Source organism: Hevea brasiliensis, unplaced genomic scaffold (genome assembly GCF_030052815.1).
Source record: "Hevea brasiliensis isolate MT/VB/25A 57/8 unplaced genomic scaffold, ASM3005281v1 Scaf5, whole genome shotgun sequence".
Taxonomy (NCBI): domain Eukaryota; kingdom Viridiplantae; phylum Streptophyta; class Magnoliopsida; order Malpighiales; family Euphorbiaceae; genus Hevea; species Hevea brasiliensis.
In genome coordinates, this window is record NW_026615028.1 from 2477605 (window position 1) to 2503876 (window position 26272).

General features: G+C 34.6%; 1 protein-coding gene across 3 annotated transcripts; it reads right to left on the reverse strand.

Annotated features, from left to right (window-relative positions):
* Positions 1 to 125: 125 nt before the first annotated feature.
* Positions 126 to 25809, reverse strand: LOC110637427 (protein PIR). Of its 3 annotated transcripts, XM_021787516.2 has the most exons (30): positions 25421 to 25807; positions 25026 to 25098; positions 23700 to 23764; positions 23426 to 23503; positions 19982 to 20101; positions 19825 to 19895; positions 19579 to 19671; positions 17618 to 17687; positions 17478 to 17542; positions 17010 to 17205; positions 16717 to 16868; positions 15143 to 15236; positions 14796 to 15011; positions 13302 to 13513; positions 12571 to 12712; positions 11140 to 11308; positions 10795 to 10871; positions 9649 to 9819; positions 8726 to 8802; positions 8545 to 8647; positions 7542 to 7661; positions 6732 to 6875; positions 6243 to 6392; positions 6008 to 6151; positions 5321 to 5408; positions 3962 to 4089; positions 2778 to 2985; positions 1282 to 1454; positions 871 to 1077; positions 126 to 550 (listed from the first exon to the last, which is right to left on the reverse strand). In XM_021787516.2, exons 1-30 carry the CDS (start codon positions 25472 to 25474, stop codon positions 356 to 358), a joined length of 3855 nt encoding a protein of 1284 aa, XP_021643208.2. In that variant the 5' UTR covers positions 25475 to 25807; the 3' UTR covers positions 126 to 355. The 3 variants fall into 3 exon arrangements, with proteins under 3 accessions (XP_021643208.2, XP_057998423.1, XP_021643209.2); XM_058142440.1 differs by lacking the exon at positions 25026 to 25098 and having other exon boundaries at positions 25421 to 25806; XM_021787517.2 differs by lacking the exons at positions 6008 to 6151; positions 6243 to 6392; positions 6732 to 6875 and having other exon boundaries at positions 25421 to 25809.
* Positions 25810 to 26272: the final 463 nt, after the last annotated feature.

Below are 26272 nucleotides of genomic sequence, written 5' to 3' on the forward strand. Positions count from 1 at the left end.
GTCTTTGCCCATTTCTCATTGCAAAATCTTGGAATGAAAGAAAGCTAAGTGCCAATTTTTTGCCAAAGCAGAACAAGCAAGCAGTATCCCATTCCCACTGGCACACACAGTTAATAAGCTGAAGCTCTCAAAAATGAAATGCCAACACTTCATTTTCGACTACGCAGACATCTGTTAGAATACAAATGGCAGTTAAAGAATTCCCCTCTATGGGTAGACTATACGTTTTCATTTCACACTCTTTTAACATATTGTTCAGGAAACATCTTAGCACCTACAGCTTGATAACGCCATAATTATGGACATTATATGATGAGAAAAAGGACCTGAAGTATTAAAGGGTTGCAGGAATCTTTCAATCACCCTTTTGTGGCAGGGTTTCAAATGCAGAAACAGTGTTCTCGAACTTAATCCGATGCAGAGGGGCGCCACTTTGCTTGATAGCACAAGCTATCTTGTCTTCCAAGGGGCAGCGCGCTTTTAGCATGGAGAAAACATGATTGTTCAACCTCCTTGCTTTCTTCATGGCTTCCAATAAAGTTTCCCATCCCTTCACAAAGAACATGGGAATTAAGCAAGCAAAAATATCAGAGAGATAGCAGGTCAGAAAAAAAATTGTGTATTTTACTGCTCTTGGTTCTATGTAAGATCAAAAATTTCTTTTAACACTTTTTAACAGACATGCCCTAATGGAACTGTGAAAACACATAAAGTCTAGTAGAAAATGATCTGCAACCGTTTATTTAAATTCACAATGAGATTTTAACAAAAGAAAAAGAGACTACAAAATCAATTTTCTATACATAGAGATATATTAATCAACAAAACAAATGTCAAGAACTACTCTAGGAATAGCGTAAATTTCTATACCTGAGTAAGATTAGGATTCCTGTGCATTTTTGAGAGTGATCCAGCCTCCACCTCAGCAACATTGAGGATTTGATATGAAAAGTCGAAGAGCTCAAAATGTAGCTGCTGACCAAGCAAGTATATTATAGTGCAACCACCCCATGCAACCGAATCACCCAGCACTTCATGATAGTTGAATGATTGTTTATCAGACTCCTCCAGGTATCCCTACAGTTAAAGCATTAGAAACAGATCAGCAGAAAGGAAAATAAATCAAATGGCCATTTATGATTTTACCAAAGGTAGCTATTGTGATAGTACTTTAATATCATATTTCAAGCATTTGAACCGTTAAATACAATTGCAGAATTTCTAGTATTGAACCATTAAGAAGATTATGTATTCAGACACATGGTAAACAATGTTACTTACTATTTGAAGGCCACTATATATACGGTAGAAATCTTTTGAAGTTGTTATGTCAATGAACCCTGTCTTGGGAGCAGCACTCCACTTAGTACAATATTTATCAAGTGCTGCACTGGTAAAAGCAAGAGCATATTCCAGCACACTTCCAGTATTCATGTTAGCCTTGTACAAAAGATCTGCAACAAAAGGGAGACACCAGAAATATAAAACTGAAAACTAAAACAAAAATGAAGCATTAAATGGGAATATAATGGATGGCAGGTAATAGAGTAATTAACCACTGTTGGAGCTCAAGGAATATTTCAAATTTATTTGCATTTCAAATTTATAATTAGTTCTAGGAGTATGGATGGCAAAAGTTCCCAAACTCGACCTGATTCATCCCCAAGCGAATCCCCGTAACCCACCCCTTACAATAACATACTACTGTTTTATTAAAAACTAATTTATTTTTATGTATTTATGTATTTAAATATTATAATGTTAGCAAAAAAAAATATTATTAAAATTATGATTAAAACTTATATTTTTAACTTATATTTTATTTTTTAATAAATAAATTATATTATTTAACAATAAATTAAAAAGAAAAAATAAAAAGAAAAGTCCCCATGGAGAAACCAGCCCCGCCCCTCTCCCAACGGGGAAGTCCTTGCCCCGACCTAGAACTCTTATGGGGTGGGGAGGAGGGGACCCCCGACCCACCCCGTTGCCATTCCTATCCAGAAGCAAACTTGAATTGAATCTTGCATAAGGGATAAGAAATACGCATTAAACATCTGTTGTTTTTATCTTTTGTTATAAGAAAAGACTTTGTCCCAACTTCAGAGAGGCGCATTTCCTTTAGTTAGCATTTCTGTGTGTAAAAGAGCTGCCTAAATTGAAAGTTGCCAAGTTCCTGGATAGGCAATCTCAAGAGTCCCACATATAAAGATTACAAAGAATTCAAAGGGCTTAAAGGGTGAAGGACTAGCTACCTAATTGCTTAATTCTAACCTAAACCCATCTCACTCGTTATGGACTCTTGACTCGGCCCATTCACTTGCCTCTGCCCATTTAATTCAAGTTTGTGATAGGCAAGAACACAAGCATGGAAAAAGGGATTTGTGAATGGTTGATTAACGCTTTGCAAGTCCTCTCAATTTTTATTGCAATAGTTTTTTTATCCCACAACAGCAGTAATATCTTTAGAAAGTCATCTACAATTAAAAAGTCCAGTATTACAACGCAGCAAATCAATACAGTGCTCCGGGATATTGTCAGATGCTTGTAATCAGATTTCCTATTTACTTATCTATATTTTCCTCTCGATCCTTTCCCCTATATCTACCTTGTTCACTCTTTCCTTCCTAATTCAACCTTCCCATAAAACTAATTTCTGGTAAATTTTACCATGGACAGTATAATGTTAACTGGTCAGAGTTTTAATCCTTGTTGATTAATTTTGGCAACTAATTAAACAACAATAAAACGTATGGAGTAAACGACATAGTAGGCACCTGCAGCTTCTGCCTGCTTTGACATGGTGAAGAAAGATGAGGGATTTGGACAACCAGGGTTAGATACAATTGCAGCAATAGATGATTTGAAAAGATTGACAAGAGGACTATCCCTGCCATCTTGAGAATGAAGTATCTGCCCATCCACACCAGGAAGCAAGCCCAACCAAGGGGCTGTTTGCATGAAATGCGTGGTATCAACTTCCCTCTGTCAAACATGTGAAACTGCAACTGTAAGCAGCTACAAACTTTGATTTCCAATCATATCACTGATCAGCCAGAGGGCAATCATGATGTTTTGTTCACACAACGTCAATATTATCAGACAAGATCAATGTCATCACCTTGTCAGGTAAGCAATTCACTCTCTTAAATTAATGTACTTAAATAAACAGGCTTTAAATGTTTTTAGACTCCAGCTTTTCCATTCTTCTCTCAATTCTTATCTTTAATTCACACAGGCCACAGCCACATTATAAGTGGCGATAGATGTGGAGCCCCTGCAATGCTCTATTGAACATATGACTAAAAGCAAAGAGCAATAATTACTCCATTAACAGGATTAACCAAGGATCTAATCATTTTACAACAATGGCAATAATACAACATAGGCTAATAAAAGGAATTAACCTTTTGACACCCACTTGCAATTCATTTAACAATGTGACAAAAGATATCAGCCTGTTAGAGATGAATAGCACAAATGAGTTTGGTTGTCAAGCTTCCTTTCAACAATAAAATTCTTAACAATTAATTGTGAGGTCAAAATCTAAATTTCTCCTGCTGAATTCTACACTTGACACTTCTACATGTTGTTTTACACCCAAAATGATGTAAAAATGCATTCATATTGCTGTCCCACATATAAATGTAGTTCGCTTAGGTGGGTTTAAAGTCAATCCCTCCATTAAAAGCTTAATGCATAGGGTTCAATATTTCAATAGAAAATACCAGGTTCCAACAGAATATACCATCAATTGTCCAGTGCAGAAAATATAAGTTATATTAACAATATTTCATAAAATGCTTAAATAAAAGAGGAGAAATGCAACAATAAAGCATCAATGGCAATGCTATAAAAATAAGAATATAACATGATAAAATCTGAACTGGATGTATGCATAGCTTATACATCTACACCTGTTGAAGCTGTAATGATTAAATGAACAATATAGGATACTAACCAATACACTGTCAAGAAGCCCCATCCAATATAATACACTTCCAATCTCCTTTATCCCTCTAAGAACCTCTGCTTTGAGCTCTGATTTTGTCCCCCAATTAAGATTTTCTTTAGTAAGCCTCATACAACCTGAGTACAGAAAATTAAAAAGATGAAAGAGGAAAAATGAGATAAAGTTATTGCACACAGAGAATGAATGCATAAAATCAGCATCGCATAATAGCAAAAATTTTTAATTGACCCCCTTAATCGTCTGAAAAAAAGGGGATGGAGGTGTATGGTGGAAAAGAAAATGAATATCATTTCACCATCCATATGTCTTTCCCTAGGATAAACAAAGAAACTATTATATACTAGTCAAGTTTACAACATAAAATTCAGCATCATATAATAGCAAAAAAATTTCACTAATTCCCTTTTTTACTGAAAAAAGATCAAAGGATGCAGGTGTATGGTGGAAAAGAAAATAAATATTATTTTTCACCATCCAAATATTTTTCCCCGGGATAAACAAATAAACTTGCACAGAAACTCCTATACACTAGAGTCAAGTTCACAGCGCTCACAATCATTCACATAGATTTTGTACTACATTTTCTACACTCAAAGGAATCTCTTACCAACATGAAACACCTAAGAAACAGGGTTTTTAATAATTAAATGGGTCACAGAATAAGAATCAGGTGCAATGTAGCAGAATTGGACCAGATCAGAGAAGGTTGGTTGCCTCTACTGTGAATTTTTTTCACAAAATTAGCAAAATGACTCAAATCAACATTAAACCAGGAATTTAACTAGCCATGAACTTCATTGAATAATAAAACATGACTTGAAAGAATTGGTGGTTGCTGAGAAAAGGGAGAAGAGTATAATAATAACAATAAAAGAAAAAGGCTACAGACAGGAATTATTAGGATAAAGGCTGTTCTAACTACAATTACACTGGTCATGACACCTGTTAAGATACTAACAGGTGGATGTTTTGACCAATTTGGCATCATTTCACTGAGATATCAAAATCAATCTAAGTGGTATTTGCTTAGAAAATATCAAGCATTTGTTGTCATTGAAACATTTGCGTATATGCCAATAGTATATCGAAGTATATTCTGCCAATGTTGTTCTTCCACAACTTTATTTACATTTCTAAGTCTCCTAAATAAATATCAAGTCCCTAGATGTACCCATAAACTTTTATTCACTGATCCCAAGGATTTGCATGCCCTGTAAGTTCCGCATTTCAATAGACATGTGTGGGGTAAACAAGTGTATAAATGGATGTACATCTTTTACACCTCCAGCAATAACGATAAGAAGAGAAAAATGAAGACACTTTCAGAATCATGACACAACTATGTACCTGCAACACCACCATCGAAAGGAAGCAATCCAATAGATTTTGGCAATGCTTCTTGTAATCCCGTAATCATGGGTTCAAGTGTAGTTAGCTGAAACATGCCAAACATGAAAAATTAGACTGAATCTCATTGAAATTGATCTTCTAGAAACTCAATATATGCATGACACTACGGAATACTTTACAGACTAATGAAGGGAAACAAATTGTGTGTTGATGCTGATGCAGGGATGTGACAGATAAGTCATTCAGAATGGTTAAAATTTGGAAGCAGATAAAAGATAAAACATAATATTGCAAGAACTTAACATCTCATGCTGCCAAATTTTCAGCTGCTTCCTAAAGAGTAGCCAATAACAGGTTTGGACATAAATAGACAAAGTACTTGATATGAAACAATACAATTACATATCCTCTCAAAGATGTAGCTAGGTGAAAAACCACAATAAAGAGATTAAACTGTCTTGAAAAGGGATGATCACGGAAGAATAGCAACATGCAGGTGCTAGCTACTCCAAATTCATAATCCACTCACCCTCATGGCTCATCCCTTATAGAAAAAAAGGAAAAATCAGAGATGAGATATAATGGATGATGGATCCTTCAAACAGAATTGAATACCAATTATCCTGGAAATCCTGTTTCTAATCAAGAAATGAAAATAAGCTAAATTTGGAAAGCATGGCATACCTTATTTGATATATGATCTAGGAGGGCTCGGATAAGCCAAGGCAATGATCTGGATCCCAAAAGTCTAACAACAGAAAACATGTGGGGAATTCCAAAGAACCCACTATGCAAGCGAGCAAAACTCTGATGTGCAGAATTCAACTCCTATCACGACCACAGATAAGAGATAGAAGATCAAAAATATGAGGGAAAAAAAGAACATATTGACAAGTTCCAATCAAAATATGGTGACCACCTGAGTACCACAATAGAAGTTAGGCTTGGCATGGGGAACTGATGGTTTTTGAACAGGAACAAGTGGAACTCTTGATGATCGGACAAAACGTTGAGTAGTATTGCAAAGAACAAAGTTTGGCAGGAAATCATTTTGCATCTCTGACCAAATCTAATGGGCATAAGAAAAAACTGATCAAGTGAATCCTCAAATTCTAATCTGGTAAAAGTGTACCACCATATCAGTGCATTATCCTATAACAGTCGAAAGAGGTTTCTATAGTTATGTATCTGGAACCATCTGTGTTAGGGAATCAATATATTGTTACAGACAGTGTCTTATCAATGTTAGGAAGAAGAAAAGTAATGTGGTGATGAAAATATTTTTGTTATAATATATGCCACAGCATGGAATTTTAAGAAAGAGATGCATTATAAAATCAAATATAATGCATCAAAACTATGGTTGATGCCCCAAGATAATGATAAGCCAGAAGAAGTTTTCCCACACCTGAGAAGCAAGTCGACTAGAAAATGACACAAGTGAGATGTTTTCTTGCATCTCATTCAACATGAGACCAAATGAGTCTATTGAAATATCTTTAGAAAGCAGTTCATGGGTATGCTTTAGGATATCCAGTAATTTGTCTAATTCCTGCAACAAAATAATCTTTTGGTTATGAATTTATGGATGGCAGATTTAAATATAATTGACTGTCACAGGATCTAACCTAATAGTCCAAGATAGTTGATAGAAAGGCCCATACATTGCATGCATCTAATCATTATGGGACTTGCTAATATTTAAGAAGTAGAAGTAGAAGAAAGAAAGAAAGGGAAGAGAAGAGAGAAATCAAAGGCTAAATCGTTATTATTTATTAATTCCAAAGCAAATTACACAAATATATATACACACAATTCTTTCTTATAATTGTGCCATACCACAATGAAGAGGAATCCTTTTTTAATTAGGAATATAAATCGTACACTAATTAGGAATATAAATCCTATATTAATAAGGAATATAACTAATTATAACTATTGACTTTCCATAACAGGACTATTTAGCACAATTCACAAAAGGAAAAAAAAAAAAAGAAAAAAAAAAAAGACAACAACAACAAGTGGGCTCAGCCAATCGGGACAATGGATGGCACAATGACTTGCTCAAATACCATGTTCAATAACCCAAACAAAAAACTTAAGTTGATAGGTGGAGAGACCCAAATACTAGGTAACACGATATAAAACTTTCTATACTTTAACATGAGATTACTTAACAGTTGTATTACTTAGAAGAACAACGAATTGATTTACTTACCACTACTGCACATAGATCCTGTGACTCGAAACGATCAAATAGAAACTCAAGATTGTCTCTGAAAACTTTGTTCATCCGCTCAGCAATCAAGCTTCTTAAATCAATGGTCCTCCCCAGCAACTGTGCATCATAAAGATCCCAAAGAAGTGAGGAAGTAAGACAATGTCTAAATTGTAAAATAAATATAAAAAGTTATCTGACAAAGAACCAATATCGTAATGGTGAGTATCACAAGAAGATGTATGGTTCATCTTCAATTCTGATGTTAGGAAATACCTGTGTGTGTGTGCATTTTGATAACTAAGAGTACAGCTATATCAATAACAATAAAAGGAATGCCAACCATGTCTATTAACAAAAGCAATAATCACTGCATAAAAATATATAGTTATTGGAAATGAAGAGCATAGTCTCATTTCTGTTTACAAATGTCCATTAAATGGCCCAAATAGGCAATGAGAGGATAAATCATCCACTGCAGGTCTCTGGATGTTCTCAAATTCACCTAATGGAATGATTTTACTTTTCATCAACCTTCAACCCTAACAGGCTAACACTGCCTTAAAGTTAAGAAAAATACATCAGAAACAAAAAAAAAATTTATTCAGCACAAAAATGGTAAAAAATCAGAAAGTCGTAAGCAAAGAAAAGGTGAGAAACACTGATCCCATGCCCATTTAAGGTCCCCACATTGAACCCCTTCACCAAATCTGCCTCAGTTGCTCTCATTTTTGTAAGGACTTTCATGACCAAATGAAAAAAAAAAAGAAGATCTCTTAATCGAAGACAATTGACAAAGGATTCATGTCAAAGATAGTAGTAAAAAGACTAACAAACAATTTTCATTTTCATTTTCATATTTCAGGTCATTGTTAGCATGCCAAGTGGGGATAAGGTCATGGTGCTTGGCAACTTGCAAGACATTTTGGATAGAAGAAAACAAATCAGCGAGCAAAATAGAAAAGAAACATTAACAACAACAAATAAAAAGCTATGGTATTACCTTTACTCTAGTCATCTTAAATAGAGCAGTGAACCTCATAGGTTGGACAGAATATTTTTCTCCGTTGTCCAAGGCAAAAAGGAATGATGGATCAAGTAATGCACTACAGAATTTAGCAAGCAATAGATGGGTTGTTAGATTTTCAAAGCACAGTTACTACAGTAGCTGAAATAGGGCATACCTCGCTGCCCAGCTCTTGTAATATGTGAAAATAGTCTCAGAGAGTTTTGAAACAAATAGATCAAAACAGTGGTCCACCTACAAAAAGAGAATATAAATTTGCAACCATTGAGTTAGTACAAAAGGAAAGCATTCCATTGTAGAAAAGGAAAGCATTGCATTTAACTTATTGGACCAAAATCAGTGTAGAAACACATGGATTCTAAGAGTCATGTTATGCATGCAGGCCTTTGTCTCTTTGAACATGTGAATGTGAGATGATTTAATGCTTTGAATGTTTCATGCAATAAAAATCCCAGCTAATGAAACAGGCACCGCATAATGCAAAAACATAAATAACTCCATATGGTTTTCCAGATCATCACAGAATCAATATGGACAATATTACTCCCATATAGAGAGGCACAAACAGAATTCATGTAACCAGCCCTATGATACAAGGATTAAGGGACTTGGTTGAATTGAGTGAGTTCCAGAATAAAGGTAAATTTCTGGTCCAAAATGCAAAAAGACACCAGCTGCAATGAGAATTCAAATTCAGCTTGATGAGCAAAAGATCTAGCTCGATTGATAGAAAAAAATAATAATAATAATTTGAGAATATAGTGTTTATGTGCGTGTAAGTAAAGTCATATCTAAATATGGAATTGTGAGCCATTCTTTACAAGTTCATGACAGAATGTTGAAGTTCTTTCAAGGACTGCTCAATGGTTTTACAGTACAATTGCACAGCTTAATTGATCCACCATAGTTGAAGAACCTAACTGCTTGAATAATAGGAAAAACTCAAAAGAAATTTATCTGACTTAAACAGTGTAATCAATAGGGAAGTAACAGTTTATCAAAATAGTAAAAATAAAATATTCACATACCAAAAAGAGACTCAGATAATTACACATAGAAAAGAAACAAATATTGATTTACCTCAGCCTCAATTTCATCGTAGAGGAACCGCTGCCTTAGCATCACCAGAGCTTGCTGAGCTGAATCGTTGTAGATGTCAAATGGCATCAGAACACTTTCAATAAGGCCTGCATTCTGGGACTCAAGCACATGATCCACCAACATCCAGGGAAGAGAGCATTTGATGGGAAACTAGGCAAAGACAACAAACAAGTTCCCACAAGTCAAGAAAGCAACAAAGCAAACCAATGTGTGTACACAACAAAATTAGAGAGAGAGAGAGAGAGAGAGAGATCAACTTCACAATTATAGAAATTGTGCTAATAAAAATTGTTTCAATAAACTCATACATGAAAAGCAAGTGCAAGATACAGTTGAGTAGGCAGTTGCTATAGAAAGATTTTATTTGACATGAGTATTATTTTACTGCTTGTCCACTTGAAACAATTTCAAAATAGGCAATTAATTCTCTTCCACATTATCTCGCCAACATTCTGGCGGCACAAAGTCTATAAAAAATTCTCTATGCTAAACTTGAGAATGACATAGTATATTCCAGCCATAAGTAGTAGCAGCTAGATGATTCACCTGCAAACCTACTAATTATTTATGCTCTCAGAGAAAACAAAAATCAGTTACATAAAACACCTTTCTTTGACCCAGAAACCTTGTTCAGATTTGATGCATCCTTATGTAACATTTGACTGTTTTTCCCATACTATGTTAATATATATGCAGGAAAAAAGAACACTCGTTCTTGAACAAATTAAAGGACATAGTCTGATTTTTCAAAAGAGCACACAATCCTATGCATCAAAAACTCCATAATGCAGCAGTAGAAACAAAAAAGTCCACATAAGTTTAGCATCTCTGCTGTCACCAGACCCTCTCCATTTCCAGGAAAAGTTGCAAAAGATTCTAGATACACTCAACGCTCTTCAAAAATGCTATATAGGTGATTCTGCATTTAAGTTTGCTTTTTGTGGGCCCCTTGCTTTCTACATCATGTGTACAATTTAACTGAGAATATAGTTTCTACATCTGACCGTTCCAGAATAGCACACTAAATCATTTTAGGCTAGCTTTCCAAGAATTTCAAGAGCCAGAAAAGTTATACAAATAAATTCTAATTATATTAGTAATGATAGCACTATCTCATTTCTTTACCTGAATAACACGAGAAGACTCCAAATAAAATTCCCTAAACCATAAGAAACCAAGATCCGTCAAAGTTGCAATAGTTGCTGCAAAAATTATTAACCAAAATTAAACTTTCATTTTAATAGCTCATGAAATTTACAAATGCAGAAAAGCAAAAATCTTAACCTACTCAAGCACAGGAGGGAACATACAACACATTTAGTTGTAGTAACCTCAAGAGTCATCATTATCATAGCCATTGATAGTGTTAAATAAACAACATAACAATGACATGATACAATGTCATCATGGAGAGGAAAACATGAAGAAAATTTCACGTTACGACTAAGAGCACATAGGCAAGAAAATTACCTGAATAGTCCAATATATGCAGGAAGAAACTAAGCTTGTAAAAGAAGGTCTCCAACTGCTTTAAATCATTTACAGGAATCTCAGACCCACTATTGCCAAAAAGCCCTCCAGGCTTCCGAAGATTACCACCAGATACCACTTCATATATCAGGAATTGCAAGCAATGGACCTGAATAATGAAAATTGACAGTCTCATTCCAGGAAGTTAGAACACAAGAATGTGTTTACTATATTGTAATGCCTCCAAATAAAATAATAAGTTTGCAAGACAAATATAGGACGATTGCATAAGATACATCCACAGTCTAATGCCAAATGTTATATCTACAATGTAAAATTGCATCTTTGATTAACAGCATAAATTTATCATATTCAGGAAGGCAGCATATTTGGCACCAGAAATCACTATCTAAAACATCAATTCAGCTTGCAGACATGCAAGCAGGACTGATTTTTTCAGCAGGAAGAGGCTCTCTCCACAAAAACATGAAAAACACAGTAAGAGGGAAAAAGCTGGTGAAGTCCAAGGCAAAAATTTTAAATTCTTAAATATGAATCTACCAAAATGGGAAAATTTGGAAGGAAATGACCCCTCTCTTAAAGTAGAAAGTCCTGTAATTACACCCACTTCTACCATTTCAACCCATGTTTTTTGGGCCTCCCTTGAGTTCTTGCACAACATTCAATGTTAATCTGTCCCTGTTCCTTGTCCTCATTCACAAGCCCAAGAAAATTCTTTTGTTTTATCCTTAATTATTGTGACTTGAGTCTGTTCAGGATACTTTAATTTTTATTCTACTCTTTATCAGGATTTGTAATAGATCTCACGAAGTTGAAATTTGAATATATTGTTTCTCAAACACCCAATGATATTCCCATATCATACCTTGTACATCATATGACACTCTCAACCCAAGGATCTTCTCATTAAAACTTATCAGGCATACACCTTATATGCATCGAGTTCTATATATCAAAATTGATAATTCCAAGTATCGAAAAAGGACTCTTTTAGCATTTCTCATGAATCAGTTATATCCTTAGTCAACCATTTATTACTCAACTCCATTGAAGCCTATGTAACCTCGTGCTTTAGTTGCTTTAACCACTCTCCTTTATCTTTCCTTCTCTAAGGTTTTCTTAATACTATTAGCAAACATCATACAACCACAAGACTCTTCATAAATGTGTTAAGAACCTCATCCACAGCAAAAGTACAAAGATACGTATTTGATATGATGATATCAAAAACCTATATGTAAGCCTTTTGTACCAGTAAAACCACATGTCATCCGTTAAACCTTTAGTGGTTGTGTCCATAATTAAGTTCACAAGAATCTTTTTGCCCTCTTTTATTTTAAATTAGCCTAAAAATATTCCTCACCAACTGGTTTCAATAAATGTTACGTCTGCTGAAAGATAAGCAATAACCTGTGCAGCTGTTGGCGCGACTGGCCTCGGAGAAAAGAAGTTCCCTTTACTATCTTCACCTCCATGTGATTGTAACTCAGATTCAGTCTTGCTTGTATTTGCCATCCAGTCTGCTGAAAGAGTCCGCATATCAGAAAGAATCCTGAAATTCAACAATTGGACAAAGCAAATTAGCAATGAGAAACTTTTAAATGGAAAACCATTTAGAATATGCAGATTTTGTCTTAATTAGCTTATTAAGAAATTTCAATATGATTGTTTTGGCACAATATTGGCAAGAACAATTAGAAAATGCTGCTAGCACTAATTTCTGATTCTATTTTGGTTATTTCTTCAACAATGGCATTGCTCTAAATTACCTTAATAAATCGGTAAAGTAGTCTTTTGAAATTTTGCAATATGAGAAATTAAGTGGATAAATTAAGTACTCATGATGAGGTTAGCAACACATGCTGAACTAGTTCACCAGCTATCTTAGCAGAAACTAACATCAAGGAAATAAAAGTACAGATTGACACAGTAAGAAAAGTCAGTTTCTTGTTGATGCCCCTTAACTTTTCCACTGCTACTGTACCAAAAATTACCCATTAAAACTTCCATTTTTTAATGATGATATTATTCATACTAGCTGATACAATACTGAGCACCAAGCTTTTAATGGATATTACAAATCAATAATTTCACATTGGAAACTGGTAAACATGTCACAAAGTACCAACTGAAATGCGCACCTTGAAAGATCCTTCTTCTTTCTGAAGGTAGTTCGCAACATTGTCGCCAAAGTGTTTTGGACAAAATCTTGAACCTCAGCATGTATTGTTTCCCACAAGGCATCAGCTACCAATGTGTCACATCTATGCATCAAGGATCCAACATTCTTTACGTAGGTAATGAGTTCAACAAGTGCCTTCCTTTCCTCAGCACTATAATTATATCTTACCACCTACAACATAATTCAACAAGCTTGTCCTATAAAGCAAAAAAATAGAATTGATATAGATAACCATCTATTGTGCGCACAGTGAGAGGGGACACAAGAGATTTTCCGATCTCAATTGGATTACACTAAGGATCAGCTATAAGCCCTTACCTTTTTACATTAATTTTAGATGAATTGACGAAACATATACAAGAGAGTATTCCTTGGTGCATGATGTTTGCGGATGATATTGTTTTGATAGATGAGACGCGAGAAGAAGTCAATAGAAAGCTAGAGCTTTAGAGAAGTACTCTAGAGTCAAAGGGCTTTAAGTTAAGCAGAACGAAGACAGAATACATGCATTGCAAGTTCAGCGAAGGCCAAACTGGTGATAGGGAAGGAGTTAATTTAGATGGAGTGGTACTGTCCCAAAATAATCACTTTAAATATCTCGGCTCAGTCCTTCAAGTAGATGGAGGATGTGAAGAGGATGTTAGTCATAGGATTAAAGCCGGATGGTTGAAGTGGAGACGTGCCACAGGAGTTTTATGTGATCGCAAGATTCCCAATAAGTTGAAAGGAAAATTTTACCGTACAGCCATACGACCGGCTATGTTATATGGTAGTGAGTGTTGAGCATTGAAGGAGTCGTATGCGTCTAAGATAAGAGTTGCAGAGATGAGAATGTTAAGGTGGATAAGTGGCCATACTAGACTAGATAAAGTCCGTAATGAGAGTATTAGAGAAAAGGTAGGAGTGGTATCAATTGAGGATAAGTTGAGAGAAGAGAGATTGAGGTGGTTTGGTCATGTAAAGCGTAGACATACGGAGGCTCCAGTTAGACAAGTAGAGCACATTAAGTTAGAGGATAGAAAGAAAAAAAAGGGTAGACCTAAATTGACTTGGAGGAGAGTAGTACAACATGACCTAGAAGCATTACAAATTTCTGAGGATTTAACCAAAAATCGTTTAGAGTGGAGAAAGCGAATCCATATAGCCGACCCCAAATTTTTGGGATAAAGGCTTAGTTGAGTTGAGTTGAGTTGATATAGATAACCATATCATTCCATGTCATGTGTATGCTATGCAAGGCAATAATTCTCAAATTTGTTCATTTTAATTATGAGCATATATATATCCTTCCAAGTTGTTTATAAATAATTGGAGCTTATGCTCACAAGTGAGCAGAGCAAAGCCAAGCATTAGCATATCAAATACATGTCAACCAAGCATAAAAAAAGAATTCTGTAATTGTTTTTACTTAGTTTGACCAACCCAACCAAAAAAACAAAAAACCTTAATATACCTTTTCATAGTCAGAAATTGTTGCAGAAGTTCCATTTGATTCAGAAGGAATCGCATCTTTGCATGGGCGAGAGAATTTCCATGCACACTGTTCCCAGATGCGCCCTGTCCATCTGCTTAAGAGCTGGAAACCTTCAACAACCATATCATACATGTTTCCCTTGACTTCTTTGCACCACTCAATATCTGCACCATCTGTTGATTTCAATAACAACAGCTGTATAAACAAGTTTAAAACGCAAGAAAACACAAATCAGACTCTTGTAAAACAAAGATAAGAAGATTTCTTGTTAGTCATCAGTGTATACAGAAAGAGGAGTAAAAGACTGGGTTGAGGAGGTAACGTACCTGATTTAACGATGAAGCAAAACGAATTGCAAAATCATCATGCTCTGCACGAATAGCTCCTATGTGATTGACAATCAGATACTGTCTCTGATAGGTGAACTATGTTAAGGGTCATTAATGATACTATTACTAAAGATCTAGCAAACAATCTCCATAGCATTTAACCAGAAACACTTATTGTTTCAACTATACAATGGATCTAACAGGAGCATATGTGAGCAAAGGATGCAATAAGCAATGAATAAAAGAATTCCTCTCACTATTCCAACAACAAGAAACAGTATGGACATTCACCAGCTTCTTTAATTGATTGATCACAAGCCTCACACATATAAGAAGCAGTTTAAGCAAACTGATTTCACTTCCAAATTTAAAACCTTTGCAAACAATAATTATGAAGATAAAATTTTATTTCTTTCTCTGTTTGTTTTGTGGCAGTTAAATGTATAAAAATCAGACGTAATTGCAATTTGCAACATAATGAGAATTATAAGACTCTAATAACATTTGGTCGTTGATATCCAAATCATCTCAATGCACATTAAAACCATTTTCTTAAGCAACATCATGAAGACACTTGTCTTTTTTTATTCCTCTTTCTTTATATGTAGATGGATTATATTTCGACAGGATAATGGTAAATGGCCCAAACTGCCAAGACAACTCAACTCAACTCAATTCAACTAAGCTAAGCCTTTATCCCAAAAAATTTGAGGTCAGCTATATGGATTCGCTTTTTCCACTCTAAACAATTTTGGGTTAAATCCTCAGAAATGTGTAATGCTTCTAGGTCATGTTGTACTACTCTCCTCCAAGTTAATTTAGGTCTACCCCTTTTTTTCTTTCTATCCTCTAACCTAATGTGCTCTACTTGTCTAACTGGAGCCTCCATATGTCTACGCTTCACATGACCAAACTACCTCAATCTCCCTTCTCTCAACTTATCTTCAATTGGCACCACTCCTACCTTTTCTCTAATACTCTCATTACGGACCAAACCACCCCCAAACTGCCAAGACAAATTTAGGTTTTTATTACCCCAACATATTTGATCAAATTTAACATATTGATCAAATTTAGTAAGTTATTTGATTTAGTAACAAAATTGCATGTAGCAAAATACTTAAAAAAAGAAGAAGAATAAATCAATAAAAAAATGTTTAACAATTAAATGACATTAAATGCAAAGTATACAGTAATCAAGGCATAAAATATAAGCCCAATCCCACTATGAATGGACTTCGGTGAAATTCAGGTCAACTAAAACCTTTTTGAATCCATAAAACCCAATTTGAACCATTTCTTCCAGATAGGTGACCAGATATTAAATTATTTTCCAGCTGCAATTTTTTTATTAACAATTAAAACTCCATCCTTATTGCAGAACTTTCAATATAGTAATCCATAATTTTCTTACCCTCACAACCATAGCTCCAATTACTTACATAACTAGGCAAGCTTTTACCATGCTGACCTATATGCATGACAATATTTGTCAAAACAAAGTGAGGCTATTTTCTTAATCAACTGAAAAATGATGCATGATAAAAATGAAAAATTGAAGCTAAGGATATTCTTGTGCCTCTCGGGGTGGAAATTCATGAGGTGCTGGAAGGGTGAGAAGACGAGTCTGTGAAGAAAACTTCTGAAAGTACATTGCCAATTCTTTCAAAATTGCAGCAGGAGAAAGATGAAGATCTGGGAATGCAGGAATTACTGGATCATTCTGCCACAAAAGAAAAACAAATTAGAAAACATCAACGAAATATTTTTAGGTTTCAACAGCAGGAAGACAAATTATTTTGAAACTTCAAAACTAATATGATGTTTTAGGAAAACACATGCACAAGAAGATATCGCCACATGCCTTAAAAATATTAATTAGCCTATTGATTTTCACCCTCTTGTACAGCGAGTCGCCATCTTTCTCTGATGATGTTGCTAGGACAACAAGAACAGGTAAAACACGCAGAAGAATGTGTCTCTCTGGGAATAGAAGTGCAAAATCCAACTCCAGTGACTCAACAGCAAATACTATGAGAACCTGAAGAATGTCTTCTACACTACTTTTTGTCAAGGACCTCAAAAGGAATTAATAATGCAACTTTGCAGTTTTTTAAAAAAAGCAAAAGCCACTACATAAAAACACGAAGTTTTAAAAAATAAAAAAGATAATAAGAAGAAGAATAAGTAAACCATAGACAAAGTTTTCCAAGTTCACTAAGAAGGTATCACAGAGAATTGGCATCCAACAAGATCAAGTTTTAATGTCAAATAAAGTAAATTATTTTCTCTGCTGTCACACTGAATTGGCAGAAATAATTAATAAGGATACTTGTTCACACGAAACATCTCTACATGCAAGTTTAACAAGATAGCCCACCTTGTGCTTAAGAAAATCTGCAGCAGTTAAAGATGAAGTTATAAGATATTGACCCACTACTCCACATTATTGGAATGGTAAATAGACCAAACCTGTAGATCATCTAACTCCTCCCTCATTGAATCAATGTCTTGCCACTGAACACTGACTTGTGTGAATGTCCTGATAAAAGCAGGAATTAGTGAAAAAAGTTGCAAGGGTGGCGGGTTGGGGATGGGAGGAAGAAAGAAGTCAAGGATGGAGGCTAGACTACTGAGCAGAACAGGCAGCTGACTCTATTTATTTTGTGAAAAAATGGCTAAAAAAACTTAAGCAATTGAAAGAGAAAGTGCTAAAATTCACAGCTAGTAAGAAACCTCAGACAGAAAACATAATTCATATGAAAAAAGATAATCATACAGATAAAAGATACATACAAAAGCAAAAACTGTTTGAGAGGACTAATAGCCAGAAATAGTATTCATAATTTTGCAAACTGGTAGAGGAGACAATTGGAAACATCAAATTTTAATCAAATTACTCAAAATATTCATATGATAGTGTTCCAAGAGAGGTCTTATGGAATGTGTTAGAACAAAAGAGGGTATTTATTAGGTACATACAAGTATTGAAAGATATGTATGAAGGTGCAACTACTATTGTGTACACAGTGAGAGGGGACACAAGGGATTTTCCGATCTCAATTGGATTACACCAAGAATCAGCCATAAGCCCTTACCTTTTTACATTAGTTTTAGATGAACTGACGAAACATATACAAGAGAGTATTCCTTGGTGCATGATGTATGCGGATGATATTGTTCTGATAGATGAGACACGAGAAGGAGTCAATAGAAAGCTAGAACTTTGGAGAAGTACTCTAGAGACAAAGGGTTTTAAGTTAAGTAGAACGAAGATAGAATACATGCATTGCAAGTTCAGTAAAGGCCAAATTGGTGATAGGGAAGGAGTTAATTTAAATGGAGTGGTACTGTCCCAAAGTAATCACTTTAAATATCTAGGCTCAGTCATTCAAGTAGATGGGGGATGTGAGGAGGATGTTAGTCATAGGATTAAAGCCGGATGGTTGAAGTGGAGACGTGCCACGAGAGTTTTATGTGATCGTAAGATTCCCAATAAATTGAAAGGAAAATTTTACCGTACAGCCATACGACTGGCTATGTTATATGGTAGTGAGTGTTGGGCACTGAAAGAATCGTATGAATCTAAGATAAGAGTTGCAGAGATGAGAATGTTAAGGTGAATGAGTGGCCATACTAGACTAGATAAAGTCCGTAATGAGAGTATTAGAGAAAAGGTAGGAGTGGTGCCAATTGAAGATAAGTTGAGAGAAGGGAGATTGAGGTGGTTTGGTCATGTGAAGCGTAGACATACGGAGGCTCCAGTTAGACAAGTAGAGCACATTAGGTTAGAGGATAGAAAGAAAAAAAGGGGTAGACCTAAATTGACTTGGAGGAGAGTAGTACAACATGACCTAAAAGCATTACATATTTCTGAGGATTTAATCCAAAATCGTTCAGAGTGGAGAAAGCGAATCCATACAGCCGACCCCAAATTTTTGGAATAAAGGCTTAGTTGAGTTGAGTTGAGTTGTACTCAAAATATTCATATCACATCAGTTTAAATTTGACCAAAATAATATTTCATAGTTATTAGACTTTGCTGCTTGTGATAAAGTTTAGGACTTTTTTGTAGGCTTTAGAGCCAAAATAAGATTAAAACAAATGTAAAACTGCTAAAAAAAGTTGCACTAAAGAGATTCATTGTGGTAGTAAGTTAAAATGAAGACAATCTTTCACTATTTTATACCAAAAAAAAAAAAAAAACATTCTCAACTCCCAGCCACTTTAACTGTATGCATTTAAAGAACATAAAGGACATTTTTTTTATAAGAAAAGAAAATTTATTGAGAAAGACAGAAAGGAGAGTACATCATGGAGCACAAGGGTTCCTCCTAAACATAGACAACTATAAACATGAACATAAAACAACTAAAATACTAATGCCCTCCAACCAAGTGGGTTCAACTAAAACAAACAAATTATTTTCATACCTCTTATACCAAGAGAAGTCATTAGGTATGCTTGCTTTAGCATTTTTAAGATGATCAAGTTGCACTAAAACATCAAGTAACTTCAACATGGACCTGAAGCAAAGAATATATTAATAAAGAAGCATCTTTTCTAGCGGTCAGCACTTGAAAAGAAGGTAATAATAAGAAAAATGATGCAGTCAAAGTGATGAGAATTTGCAAATTAATAAATAAGTGATAAAAAAAGGAGGAAAAATTGCCACATACCATAGATGAGTTATTGTAGGACCATTAATACGACGTTCGGGCCTAGAAAAGCGCTGCATGTCAGCTGCTAGCTGCATTGGCAAATTAACAGTTGAGCTATAATGCAGACCATGTAATAATTCTAAAAAGAATAAAGAAAAGGTAAAAGATCATATACTTTGGATGCAGCTGATGCTTGCCATCGCTGAATTTCACGCAGACGACTCATCTCCAAGTCCAAAACTTGATATGTTTCCATATATAAGTCAGCCTGACTGTGCTTCATAGAGTCAGGAAGCTGCCACATCAAATACGGTCTCAGATTTTTTTTTTTGTAAGCAAGGGAAGTGAACTGGAAAAATTACATAATTTACTAGACTTTTATTATCAGCAAAAGGGCATGGAATTCACTGTATGTTAACAGCCAACTGTGAATAGGTTCTCTGTGTAATGGATTAGAGGCGCACCCAAGTTTTACCTCCCCCCCCCCCACCCCCCTCCCTCCCCCTATATTTTTTAAAAATTTTTTTCAATTTAGCCCCCATCCAATATTGGCCCCTTCTTTTCAATTTGATCCCTCATTCCAAAGCCCTCCAACTTAATCCACAAAAAACAAAATAATATGTTAATTATATTTTTTAAACTTATTGAAAAACATTTTTTTGGGTTAAATTTATGTTACTAATTGTTACCATCTGTTTTAGGAAAATATTATGTGGATATATTTTCTTTTTATAAACATATTATTAAATAGTGAGTATATGTTTGTAACCCTTTATTGCAACAATTATTATTAATTCAATGCAAAAGTGAAAATATTAATCTTCATTTTTTTTATAATATTAACTATTTATCACATATAGAAATATTCACATTTCCTTCATATAACTAGAGTTATATTATGTAATGTCTTCTTATAATATTTAATATTTGATGTGAATACAATATATAAATTTCTATTGATTTTGATAATTAAATATTTAAATTTTAGTTCTCCAAAAAGCATGAAAACCTCTAGAATGTCAATTTTCTTATGTAAAAAAAATTTAGACATTGAAACCTATCAAGTACTTTTAAATACATCTAGAAAACTTTAAAAAAGTTTCTTGCTATTTATTGTATTTCAATTAAATGTCAAAAGTTTTTGAAAATCTTGAAAATTTTTAAGAAATTTTAGGAATTGGTATATGTATTAAAATTTAATGATGGAGTTCTAATTATAATCTTAAAGAGATGCTTAAAACATAAATATAAAAAGCAAAATAACAAAAACAATATATAAACCTAATTATTTTTTAGGTGTATATATATATATAGGGGAATTAAACTCATGAGCCATACTATGAAGTTGTGAGAGAGAGTTGTGGAGCATCGACTACGTCATGATACTTCTATCTCTCTCAATTTATTTGGTTTCATGCCCGGTCGTTCAACTATGGAAGCGATCTTTCAATATAGAGATGTGAAGAAATATAGAGATGTGAAGAAAAATCTACACATGATTTTTATTGATTTGGAGAAGGCTTATGATAGTGTTCCAATAGATGTCTTATGGAATGTGTTAGAACAAAAGAGGGTATCTATTAGGTACATACAAGTGTTGAAAGATATGTATGAAGAAGCAACTACTATTGTGCGCACAGTGGGAGGGGATACGAGATTTTTCGATCTCAATTGGATTACACCAAGGATCAGCCATAAGCCCTTACCTTTCTACATTAGTTTTAGATGAATTGACGAAACATATACAAAAGAGTATTCCTTGGTGCATGATATTTGCGGATAATATTGTTTTGATAGATGAGACACGAGGAGTTAATAGAAAGCTATAGCTTTGGAGAAATACTCTAGAGTCAAAGGGTTTTAAGTTAAGTAGAACGAAGACAGAATACATTAATTGCAAGTTGATGAAAGGCCAAGCGGTGATAGGGAAGGAGTTAGTTTGAATGGAGTGGTCTTGTCTCAAAGTAATCACTTTAAATATCTAGGCTCAGTCCTTCAAGTAGATAGGGAATGTGAGGAGGATGTTAGTCATAGGATTAAAGCCGGATGGTTGAAGTGGAGACGTGCCACTGGAGTTTTATGTGATCGCAAGATTCCCAATAAGTTGAAAGGAAAATTTTACCGTACAGCCATACGACCGGCTATGTTATATGGTAGTGAGTGTTGGGCACTAAAAGAGTCGTATTTATCTAAGATAAGAGTTGCAGAGATGATAATGTTAAGGTGGATGAGTGGCCATACTAGACTAGATAAAGTCCGTAATGAGAGTATTAGAGAAAAGGTAGGAGTGGTGCCAATTGAAGATAAGTTGAGAGAAGTGAGATTGAGGTGGTTTGGTCATGTGAAACGTAGACATACGGAGGCTTCAGTTAGACAAGTAGAGCACATTAAGTCAGAGGACAGAAAGAAAAAAGAGGTAGACCTAAATTGACTTGGAGGAGAGTAGTACAACAAGACCTATAAGCATTACACATTTATGAGGATTTAACCCAAAATCGTTTAGAGTGGAGAAAGCGAATCCATATAGCCGACCCCAAATTTTTGGGATAAAGGCTTAATTGAGTTGAGTTTATATATATCTATATATATAGATGTTTGCAATGTAATTAATTTAAAATATAATATGTATATTTTAATATTCTGTCTTTTTTCAAAAGAATCATGTTTCTATATATTGTATCACATTGTATCATATTTTATGTTTCCATTTATATACTATTTAATTTTTCCCTCGCCAATATTCTGTGTCCCACCCTGGAATGAATTTTCTTGGGCTTAATATATCAGTTTAAGACTTTAAGTTGTTTAAATTATAAAATCTGAGCACGAGGCAAAGAAACAAATCAAGAGAACATACTTCATGTACAGTAAGTAACCAGATAAATTCAGCTACTATTGAAAAATGGATTTCACCAAAAAGATTAAAACCTAATATTCATGATCATACTTCGCACCTTGACCTTTCAATTTGTGTTGTCATTAATCTCTGTCTATCCAATTTTTAACTTCAGGAAATTTGGTTTTCTTTGTGCTTTCTTTTGTAGGAGTGGCACACAAAGGGAAAAGGAGGTGCAACTTGTGCACAAAATTACATAAAAAAGAGTATCATATTTTATTTTTCCATTCCTATACCATTTAATTTTGCCCCCACCAATATTCTGTGTCTGCCCCTAGAATGAATTTGTTTAAATTCTTTACTTGCACACGAGGCAAGGAAACATATCAAGAGTACATACTTCAAGTACAGTAAGTAGCAAAATAAATTCAGCTAGTGCTGAAAAATGGACTTCACCAGAAAGATTAACCACCAATAGTCATGATCATAATTGGCTTCTTGACCCTTTAAAATTTATGTGTTGTCATTAATCTCTAACTATCCAATTTTTATCTTCAGGAAATTGGTTTTCTTTGTGCTCTCTTTTGAAGGATGTGACACACAAAGGGGAAAGGATGTGCAACTATGCACAAAATTACACCAAAAAAAAAGCCATCTTAGCCCAAAAAAATGATAGAAAGGAAAATACTCTGATAACATTAAAAAAAGGGTTCTCAGCCCCATTTCAACCAATGGACATAAAATGTCCCTGGTTGCATTATTTAAATTGAAACTTAAACACACCTGAGGAAGTGCTTTGACACAACTGCGATATGTATAAAGCACTGATGCCATCCCCTTCCCTTCTTGAATGAGCGAATTCTGCGCATATTGCAGATTTTACCATAAAAAACCACCAAAGAAGTGCACTTATCAAATGTAATAATATTTAACTCCAAATAACCAAGTTATCTAACAAATTATCAAAAAAAAAAAGCTATCTAACAGAAATGGGGTGCAAGTAAATATGTTATGGGGAAAATGTCGAAGCAAAAGAGAGAAAACAAATGCCACATACCAGCTGATTGAGAGCTTTTGTGTCCTCAGATAGAGATAAGCGATATGCAGAAACATCACTGTACTCTACAGAAGGAAAGCAACTCCTTAACAATGAGTATACAATGAGGCCACCATTGCATGTATAGGGGATCGGGAAGGTGACTAGGTATAACATGGATAAACATAAGTCAATATATCAATGTTTTTTCCCTTCTTTTGAGTGTTTAACATCCAGACTTCAACTGTGGTAATTTATGAATTTCAAACAATGCCATTTGTCCAAAAAATGTTAATCTAAACTATAAAAAAGGCTAATGCAAATATACTATACTCAACTCAACTCAACTAAACCTTTATCCCAAAAATTTGGGGTCGGCTATATGGATTCTCTTTCTCCACCCTAAACGATTTTGGGTTAAATCCTCGGAAATGTGTAATGCTTTTAGGTCATGTTGTATTACACTCCTCTAAGTCAGTTTAGGTCTACCCCTTTTTTTCTTTCTATACTCTAACCTAATATACTCTACTTGTCTAACTGGAGCCTCCGTATGTCTACGCTTCACATGACCAAACCACCTCAATCTCCCTTCTCTCAACTTATCTTCAATTGGCACCACCCCTGCCTTTTCTTTAATACTCTCATTACGGACTTTATCCAGTCTAGTATGGTCACTCATCCACTTTAACATTCTCATCTCCGCAACTCTTATCTTAAACACATACGACTACTTCAGTGCCCAACACTCACTACCATATAACATAGTCGATCGTACGGTAAAATAGAGGATGCCCTAACGTTTATAGCATTTGAATTCATATCACGAGGTGTAACGAAATTTTTACGCTAGTTGTCATCTACCACAACCCTCCTCCTTTATCCGGACTTGGGACCGGCTAAACACAAATTACTTAGGCGAAGTTTTAATACAAACAGACTATATTACTCAAAAAAATTCATGACTTTTGATCCTTAATTTATTTTAGCAAACCGTTTTAAGGTAATTAGTAATTTAGTATTGCAAATATATCAAAGCTGCAAAATCATTTATCAACAAAGTAATACTTGTATTATTCTCTACGTATATCCATGCTGTTGTCTGAACGTGGTAAAACCAATTCACTTATATATTACTTTTGCCCAAAAAAGGGATCTAAACCATCCGTAATGAAACAAGTTATGATTTGAAATTCTTGTAAGTTATGGAATGCTCTTGTGTAGCTCATCTCTAGCCATAATTGTAATACTAATCAGAGTTAATGTCTTGTCTTTAAAATTATGAGGTTTGGTTAAAAGTAAAAAACTGTCAAAATTCATGGATTTTTACAAATATTGACAAAGTCATACCAACTGGACTACCGGTTGCTCCTCTCTCACTTGACACCAGAGCCGCTGGTCCTTGCACCTCTGGTTGCTCATCCTTTTACATAATTTCGAGAAAAAAAGAAAAAGTAATAACAATAAGCACAATGATGCAATTTCAAATCACAAAAGTAATACCAATTGTAGCTCTTTTCCTAAAAATTGCAGAAAATAATGTGAACAGGAAAAGAATATATACATATGAGATGGATTCTTTAAAGTGAACAGAAAGGACTAATATTGATTCTTGAAGTAAAAATTGCTTGAAAAGTTTTAAATTTTCTGCTAATGAAAGAAAAGAATCATCACGAAGATATTTCATAATATCAGAAAAAAAAAAGTACCAATTAAAGCTCTCATTTATGGAATGATTAAGTTACCTCAAGAGAGAATGTAGAGAGAGCTGCAATGGCTTCTTCTATTGGAACTGCCATCTAGCCTTCTTCTTTAGTGGGTATAGTTAGAATTCTGAGAATTATAGCTTTGAAGTATGCGTCAAAAGTTAGAGAAACTATTTGGCTTGGATGATGAAAACATTTGCATTCTCAACGGAAGACAGATCGGGAAATGTAATGATTTCCAAACGGGTTAGGTGAGTTGGACTCGGAATTTGGTGCTGGAACTGAGCCTGAACAAGCATTCATCAGATGGCGAACTCAACCCTCTCATTTATTAAATTCGACATCATATGTCACTTTAATTACTTTATTGCCATTGACGATGGTACTGTACTCCGTATTAGAGTGGCGGTGGCCAACGATTCCGGCCCGAACCGGTGATTTCAGTTAAAACATTTAGGAGGATCACACGTCTTCTTTGATTTTAATGTCGATTTTAATTTTAATTCCAATTTTAATAGAATTTAATTAAATTTCTCAGTAATTTCATATGTCACCTATCAGACAAATGCCATTAAGAACTAATTTCATATGAATTCAATTTTTAATTAGATCAATTTGATTTCAATTTCCAACCGCAGCCCGAGCGGGTCTACACCAACGGTTGCTTAATCGCAGGAGCATCATGAGATGAGAAGATTATTCTTATATTGGTCTCGTTGCTTCAGATTCAAGCGGAGATTTGTAAACGTCCCCATTAAGCAAATACGGTGACCAAACTAATTGAGTGAATAAATGCCACATGATTGCATTTTCGGGTGGGGGGGAAGAAGTGTGAAGTTCTAAAGCTTTTTTTTTTTTTTTTTTTTCCTCAATTTCAAATTCAGCATACCA

Coding starts and splice junctions, on each gene's coding strand:
- LOC110637427 (XM_021787516.2), bottom strand. CDS start 25,474: ATGGCAGTTCCAATAGAAGAAGCCATTGCAGCTCTCTCTACATTCTCT. Junction 20,102..23,425: donor GTGTCAAAGCACTTCCTCAG/GTGTGTTTAAGT, acceptor TTGATGTGGCAG/CTTCCTGACTCTATGAAGCA. Junction 15,237..16,716: donor CCACCCCGAGAGGCACAAGA/ATATCCTTAGCT, acceptor AACATAGTTCAC/CTATCAGAGACAGTATCTGA.